Raw genomic sequence first — 9,037 nt, forward strand, 5'->3', positions numbered from 1 at the left:
CGTGAAGCTCCTATATAAAAGGGAGTTGTTTTAACCGATTATTTTTCCTGTGTGAGTGAAGAAAAAATAACAAGAAATATTCTTTGCTTAAAACATTGCCAATTTACTTAATAATATTTCTTGTGCAACTCATTAATTTTATCATTAAGTTTTTGGCCTTTGTAAAAGAGTTTTGAAAGAATTGTTTTAACTAGACTTGGGAAGTCTAGGAGAGAAGAGAGCTTCGTGAGAAGCAAGAGAAAGAGAAAGAGAAGTATTGGTCTAGTTTTTGTTTGTTTTATGTAATTGTAATGAATTGCCTAAAATATAGTAGAGAATTTAAAATCCCGGAGGGTCTTGGTTTTCCTTCTATTTAGGCCTAGAAGGTTTCCACGTAAAAATTGTGTTGTCTCTTTCTAAGTTTGCATATTAAGTTTAAGCTTCTAATTCCGCAAAAACAAGGCAAAAACGTTTAAACTTATCAAACAACAAGTCACCCCCCTCTTTTTATTTCTAACTGTTTCTACATGTTCGAACGAGTATAATTTACAAATTAAATTTGTTCAAATTTGTGCGTGTAAGAGTAATTTCGAGTGCCAAATCACCAAAAGCAATGACTTGTTTGATCAATCGAGTAAAATTTTAAGAGGGTAAACAATGGTTTATTTGTTGTGTTCTCATTTTCTCGTGCTTGTCAGCACGAGAAATGCTCAAGCGAGTGCTTTAATGAGCAATATGGTACCATTGTTGACAATTTACTTGTTCATATAGGGGGTGTTTGGCAAATGACTGTTGAAAGTTGGTTGTTGATTTTTTTAGTTGGTTTGTTTGACTAGCATAATATGTTGGTTGTTTTGTTGGCTTTTGAGTTAGCTGAAAAAGCCAGCTGGTAATGGAGATGTTTGTGAAATTTAAGTATTAGTTCTTGGCTGTTTATTAAAGAAAAAGTAGGCCAACAAGTCAAATGCAACAAAAAAAAAAGCTAATTGGATTAGTTTTTTTTTATTTTGATTTAAAAGCTAGCTTTTCAGCTAACCTAAATGCCATTAACCAAATATTTTTTTGGACTGCTTGATCAACAAACAAGCAAAAAATTAAAAATCAACCAAAAAGTCAAAGTAAAAGTAAAAGTTAAGTACCATAACACCAATAATTGTGTGTTCCACTCAACCTTCCAAATTTTGGGTTTCTCTTAGATGATTTTACAACAAAAGACTACTACTAATCTTTTAACAATCACCACCAATTTAGGATCTTAATATTGTAAAAATTTAAACCTCATTTCACTTTAACATAAAATCATTAAAGTGAAGAGTTTTCCATAGTCAAAGTATATGGACAATTGTCCCAAAAAAGTTTTAGAGTGGAGGACATAGAAATTTTTGAGCAAAGGTTCAAGTGGTTAAGTAACTATTAATTATTTAGAATTTTCATTTCAAATGAGTTTTCTATATTTTTCTTTTTAATATGTATATTTATTTTGTTTTATTTCTTTTTTTGAAAATATTTTCATCATCGAATACTTTTATTAATTTTTTTTGGCAATTAAGAAGAATATATTGATTCCAAAAACACTTTTCATAACCTAGGCTATAAAAAAAAAATAAAAAAAAAACACACTTTTATTAATTTTCTGTATAGCACACTTTGCCTTATTCTTTGCTCTTTTCAAATTCATTCTTCAAATGAGAAAAGTAGTTGGCGAGCTAATAGTAATACCATCTTGCTTTTTCCTTAATAAATAACATGCTATAAAAAGTAAGAGCAAGTTCATGAATAATTCTCTATATATAGACATCTAATCTATTTAGCAACTCAGCATACGAAAAAGCTAGAACATGCACAATCCTTCTACTTTCGTTATTTTTAGACTTTAAATCAAACCTAACTAGTCATGATGATTAGTTGGAACTAAGGGCTAAATAGTCGTTATACTAGAAAAATCTTTAGTCAGATGATTGATATATTGACGTATAAATCATAATCTTTCATGATTAAAACTTTGACTGTGTTATTGTGATTGATTACAATGTATCGCGTGTTTGGATAAGGCTCAAGTTTCGCCACTTATTTACACCATGGGCACGTTGAAAATCAAATAAATTTTATTTTGAAATTATATGAATCATGCATTTGTTTATCAAGAGAAATATACAATAGAAAGATTATTACATTTAAAATTAAATCGGAAAAATATACTATAACAAAATACGTTACATATTTAAGTTTATTTGAAAGTTTAAATTCTAAAAACTAATGAAATCAGAGTAAAACTAATGTAATCTAATACACAATAAATAATAATTAAGACTTAAATTTAGAGTTCTGAATGCTCAGACCGGTGAAACATATTAGGCCGTGACAATTCGTCACATAATTTTCACCGTGGCCCACTCGTGTGGACATGGGAGACCTTATAAATATTTTAGCTAGGCTAGTTCCACAAAATTAGTTACTATTTTCTTATATTATAAACTTTCACCCTTCAATCTTAAAAATCCAACCACCCATCATACTACTTCCAATTTAATTTTAAAACATATAATTTTTTTATTTAATTAGATTAGCATTATGTTATCCTACATACACCATCCAAACTTAACTTTCTTCAATAAAATCTCTAGAATTAAATAAATAAATAAGTAAATATATATATATATATATATATATATATATATATATAAATATATATATATATATATATATATATATATATATATATATATATATATATATATATATATATATATATATATATATGTTTCAACTAATTTGATATTGGTAGTACAATGCACAAATTAGGAGAACAAGGACTATTACTATTTGATTTATTTGGAGCACATCAAGTCTAATAGTAGAAATTTGAAAAGTTGGTGGATTTTAACATATTTATTGAACATCCCAACATAGTTTATTATTATGAAACTTAATTATAGAACAAAAATCATATACAACAATAATTACAAATCATAACAATTAACTTATATTATGAAGTCGTACATACAACGTAATTGACAAGTTTATACAACAACAAACATAAAAATATAATTGAAAAAAAACTAAAATTTAATTTAAATACAAATATATTGAAAGTGTATATAGAATTATATTATATACTTAAAAATTATATGCATTACCATATGAAGAACTATATATACTTCCTCTTATTCTATTTACTTGCAATATATATTTATCAGTTTCTCGAAGAAAATATTATATTTATACTACAAGTAAAAAGAACCAGAAGAATTTCAATACTCAATGACCAATACCAGGACTTGGAATATCTTCATGCTTCCTATAGAAATCATAATAATCATAATCTTGATCATCTTGCATAAGCCTCCTCGCCATCTTTCCCTTGGCAACTTTCTGGTGGCCGTCCTTCGGTAATCCGGCAGCCGGAACACCTTTTTTGGCATCACTTAATAGTGTGTAAGTGTTCACACTATGCTTTATACCACCATACATCGACGTTAACAACAAAAAACTCACAAGAGTTAGGATGATTATTAGGGTATTAACTCTAACCATATTTAACAAGAACAAATTAAAAAAAGATTTTTTTTTTGGATGAGATTAGGATTTGATTAATTAAAGGATTTGGTATATATAGAGAGTTTATTAAGCATTGTAATGGAGAACTTTGTAGTAAGATGAAGATAATAATAATTATTATAAGAAGGGCCACCATGAGAAAAAAGTTCTAGCTAGGGAACAATGTGTGTTCAAACAAAATGATTCACTTTGAAATTTGGTGTGTTAAATTTTTTTTTAAAGCGTGATTTATTACTTACATGAAAGTTATCTCATATCTAAGAAATAGATGAGTGTACATCACTCGTGCTATAAATAATTTATTTTAATAAACTTTTTTAGAGTTTATAAGTGAATTATTTCTTTTCCTTTTTATTTGAGTTATTCAGATTTATTTTTTAATTTCTTTAACATTTTTAAAGTGCATAGGTAGGAAGATTGGAAAGCAAAATGAAGCACAAATTTTTTTAATACTTTTGTTCGATTTGTAGAGTAGACTAAAAACGAAACAAAAATACACTATAATTATAAGATTTTATGTCTTTTTTGTTCTTTTGCAATTTATGGTTGCCGAAAAATAAATAACCAAACTAAAATAAAAGGTACTTGTTAAAAAATATTTCACAAACTGGTCTCATAGTGAGACTAACTCTATTGGGCTGACTTATTTACATTTAGTATGTTAAAGTGATCAATCATGATTATAAAGTGATCAATTAGAGTAATGGACTAACTATATGGGCCTATCTCATAGTGGTCGCATACAAGACAAGCAGATAATATTTTTAGGGAAATTTCATGTGGTAACTCTGAAGTTTTGGCTTTTTCATATAATAGACAAATATTTTTTTTTAATCCATGTGGTGACCTTGACATTCCTATTTTCCACGTGGTAGACAAAAGGGCAACTTTTTTATTAACTTTACGCTATATTTATCCAATATAATAACATTTTTTTAGAAAACAAACGTCGTGATAAACCTAATTAACCACATATTTCGAAATCCAATCGAAATAAGTATTTAGTTTAACTAAAAATTAACATTTTGTTTACCAAATAGAAAAGCTCAAGATTACCACAGTGATTTAAAAAAATATATGTGAAAAACTCAAAAACTCAAGGTTCAGCACGTGAAATTTTTAATATAAGATCATTTTGGACATCAATTTAGAGCCATAATAACAATATTAGTCAACATAATTGGACATCAAATTTCACCTACTCTTTTAATCACAAAACCAGATTCGACTCAAATTAGAGAGTTTAAGTCTTGTCTATTACAAGAATGCTTCTGGTCACGGAAAATTTGAATAAAATAAGATGTTTTAACAACTTAATTCTAAAAATAAGCTTCGTGAAAACTTAATTCCCAAAATAAGCGTCCGTATATCCAAACCTAGTCTTGGAGTAAGTCGCTGTTACTATGCGTTTTAAGTTTCCAGTTCTCAGTTACTTCCTCATTCCAACCTACGAAATTAAGGAGTTGATCAGTTAACCTTAAAGTCACTGTTACTAACGGCGACTTAAGAAGTTGACTGGTCAACTCCCTAAGTCGTTGTTAGTAACAACGACTTATGACTTTTAATTTTTTTTTTTTTTTTGTCTTTCGCTGTTAGTAACATCGACTTACTCCAAGGCTAAATTTGGATGTACGGACGCTTATTTTGGTAATTAAGTTTTTACAAAGTTTATTTTTGATATTAAATTGTTAAATAATCTTATTTTATTCAAATTTTCTCTGGTCACGTATAGGGTGTCCAACCACACTCACAGGTTCCTTCCATAATATCATGGGCCTCTTGGTACAAATAAGATTTTACAAGGCCAATTGTACCAAAAGCTTCATCTATTTTTTGACAGGCCCACTTCTGTTGATTAAGGGGCTAGTCGTTCTCTTGAAAGACCGTTTCTTTAAGAGATGTTTTTCAGGCCCAATCCACTAAAGTTTAATATCTGCTCTTCCTCTACATTTTTATTTATGGGCCGACCTAATAGAGATGGCTTCTTAACGAGACTGTCTCTCACAAGAATTTGTGTTAAGGGGCTTAAGGGCAAAAATTTAACTTGCTCTTAACAAGTATTATCAGATCACAAAATCTCTATTGAAGCCTTCTCACCGCAAGACTTCTTTAGTTGGGTCGGCTTAAACTATTAAAAAAAATCACTTCCTATACAAGTGAGAATTCAATTTTCATTTTTTAAAGTTTTTTTTTACTAATGGGACTTTTTTATGGATCCGTGTCACAGAGACGTTCTCATACAAGACGGGATGTTATCAGATTCCTTTTGATATTTTCATTTGTAATGCAACTGAGATCGCCTTATGAAAAATTAAACTTAATAAATTATTTTTTAAAAAAATTCTCAAAATAAAGTTCTAAACATTTTAATTTTCAAAATAAGCATCTTCATGTTCGTATTTAAAGTTATATTTAGAAAAAATATTTTTCACGACTTTTTAAAACAAAAAGTATATGTAAGTTGGTCAATACCAAAAGGTAATAGTGACCAACTATGACCATAATTCATAAATGAAAAATGGTTCATCTAATTTAAAAAAACTCAGGAATCTATGTAACAAAATCACTAATGCAAAGCATGTAGCCTCAACTTTGAAATTTCTTCAAGGTTAAGGATTCTTTTTTGTGCTATAAATCAAATTAAATGTATTATGGTTTAACTTTTCCTAGCTAGGAAGATCTCTGAGTTTTTTCCGCTTCTACTTTTACGAATACAGGCTACTGCAGCATTACTTTACCACCTTTTAACATTTTATATCCAAAATTGCACATGGCAGGCCTTTGAGAGTGAGATAATACGTACACAATCCTATTATAATGTACGAAAATATGAAATCAATTAACACACATTAAATTAACTAAAAACTTAAATTACGTAGCATTATAATATATTATAGAACTATATAATTTATTATGCCCCTTTACACGAAAGTTCTTTGAACCGGATGGGTGAGTGTAGAAATATTTTTCTTGTACATGGCGCTAAATGCTCTATTTGAATCAAGGATGCAGTGGATGAAGTTTGAACTCATATATAACCTTTTAATGTCATATAATATTTACATCTAATATCATGTCAAAAAGCTAACTCAATTAAAAGTATAAACTGATAGTTATAGCTTTAGATTACGTTATATTCGCTTCTATTCGCTTTACATGTCCCATTTGGTTTTTCAACACTATTCATCAAGTATTACGTGATTTGTTCTTAATCTATAAGTTACAATATAGTCATGTGAGATCTTATTTTATTCGTCTTATTGTAAATTTTATTAATATCAACTTTTATAATTTTTACTCAAGCACAATTAAAGATATTTAAGATGGAAAACGTGCATTGGCAAATATGCCAAAACCAAATGGAACAAATAAAGAGAATTGGAGGGAGTATATAAAAGCCACCCTACACAATTCAATGCAATAAATACATTTTTTATAGCTAGTGCTGAATATTTCACTTAAAATATGAGATAAATGAAATTAAAACTCATGAATTTTTTTCATTCATATTCATATTTCAGATACCATATAAAAAAACAATACAACTAAAAACTTAAACCCACATATATTGTATAAAATATATTATTTAATTTAATAACAAGATTTTGGAATCACTATCTTAATCTATATTTATAGAGTTTTGTTCTTTCCAATCCTCTACATAACCACCTTCACTTCCTCATCATAGTTTCTCATCTTAGCCTCATAACACAAGACTAAAACTTCATTTTTAGATCATCCAAATCCAAAAATAAAATAACCCATTATTATAAATCCCTCAAAAATGAAGAAAAAAGCTTCATTTTATGTGAAGAATATCATTTCAGTATTAAGTTCAATAGTGAAAGGCAAGATAACAGGAGTAAAAGAAAAAGCAGTTGCTATAAGAATTAGACTTATGGTTTTTTCCCTTATGAAGAGCAAGAAATTTTCACTTTCTACACTTTCTAACAAAATCCAAGCTTTATTAGACAAATCAAACACCCACAAATTGAAGGATGAAGAAGAAGATCATGATGATCATGATCAAAACAGGGCAATTATTTTGTATGATCATACAAATATGAGTACGAATGAGTGTAATTATGTGTCTAATGATCATCATGAGCTTGTAGAAAAGAGGGAATTAATAGAATATTATGGTAATAATGGTTATTATGATCATAATTATGATGATGATAAATATCCTGATTTAACTCATTCATTGTTTGATGAAGATGATGAAGATGATGGAGGATCAATCATTGATATGGTGAAGAATTCTAAAGAGAATGAAGGGAAAGATTTTAAGTTAGAGGATGATATTGATCATGTTGCTGATTTGTTTATTAAGAGGTTTAGAAGACAAATTTTGTTGCAAAAGTTGGATTCTTTTAAGAGAATCCAAGAGTTGCTAGGGAGAAGTGGATGAGATAAGAAAAGTAATTTTTATGCATAGGGAGACTGGTAGTTTTAGTAACTCATGCTTGATTAAGAGTTATTTGAGCTTATTTTGGGATAAAATTAATTAATGTTATGTTAATGTTATTTAGATTCTTATATTATCACTATGTAGTCAAATATGTTTAAGTGTCTCACTTAACAATTTTATAATAAAAAATTTTACATTTTGAGTCAGATTGAAGTGTTTAAAAGTTTTATTTTATAAACTAAGTATTAAAATTTGACACATATCCTTATGGTAAATTAATTGAGTTAGAAATAGAAGTTTTTTTTTGACTCATTTAAACCACTTTTATGAATTAAAAATTATTGTTATTTTTCAGTGTTAGTGCAAGTAATAAATCACCTATACTAGAAGTTGATGTTGCTCATTAAATGATTCAAGCTTTGGCACACCATGTTGTGAGCAATGATAGGGATGCAAGGGAATTGAGTGTATTAACTAACGGTGGGGCTACAAGGAAGAAATAAAGGAGGATCTTTAATGTGCAATGGTAATGGAACAACAAAGAACAAAAATATGGAAGTGCATGAAGACTGCCTTAAAAGACAAGAGGTGCCTTGACAAGATAAGAAGGTGCACAAGAAGGGTGGATCGGTGCGCCTTAAACGAGGCACAAGATGCTTTGATGGTGCCTTGAACGAGGCAACCAACAGAATAAGTCGCTGAATGCTTGTGAGTTGATGCTCATTCAAGAGCATATAGTGTTCATTCGAGCACCTTGGTGCAAGGCCCTTTATGATTTTCTGTTTTGACTTAATTTGGTGGACACGTTGGGGTTTTTAGGCTAGGTTTTATTCTAAGTTTTAGGGATTATATAAGGTCCCTTAATCCAGTTTTAATATATGAGGAGAAGACAAATACAATGGAAAAGATAGATTGAGAGTCTAGAGAGTTCCTATTATATCGGATAAGTGAGATCCATTACCGATTGAAACTTTTAATTTGATAGTGTATGATCAAGCATTGTGAGTGGTATTTCAAAAATATAATATTGATTAGTAAATGAAATATAATCCCATTTAAGGAGGAAGTGTCCATAATACCATTTATCTT

General features: G+C 28.8%; 1 protein-coding gene across 1 annotated transcript; it reads left to right on the forward strand.

Annotated features, from left to right (window-relative positions):
* Nucleotides 1-7,321: 7,321 nt before the first annotated feature.
* LOC130802475 (uncharacterized) lies at nucleotides 7,322-7,948 on the forward strand. The gene has a single exon (XM_057666492.1). The coding sequence runs from the start codon at nucleotides 7,322-7,324 to the stop codon at nucleotides 7,946-7,948; it is 627 nt and encodes a 208-aa protein (XP_057522475.1).
* The last annotated feature ends 1,089 nt before the right edge of the window (nucleotides 7,949-9,037 follow it).

The sequence above is a fragment of the Amaranthus tricolor genome, chromosome 16, assembly GCF_026212465.1.
Source record: "Amaranthus tricolor cultivar Red isolate AtriRed21 chromosome 16, ASM2621246v1, whole genome shotgun sequence".
NCBI classification, from domain to species: domain Eukaryota; kingdom Viridiplantae; phylum Streptophyta; class Magnoliopsida; order Caryophyllales; family Amaranthaceae; genus Amaranthus; species Amaranthus tricolor.

Bases quoted from the DNA above. Each gene is read 5' to 3' on its own strand.
- LOC130802475 (XM_057666492.1), top strand. From the start codon at position 7,322: ATGAAGAAAAAAGCTTCATTTTATGTGAAGAATATCATTTCAGTATTA.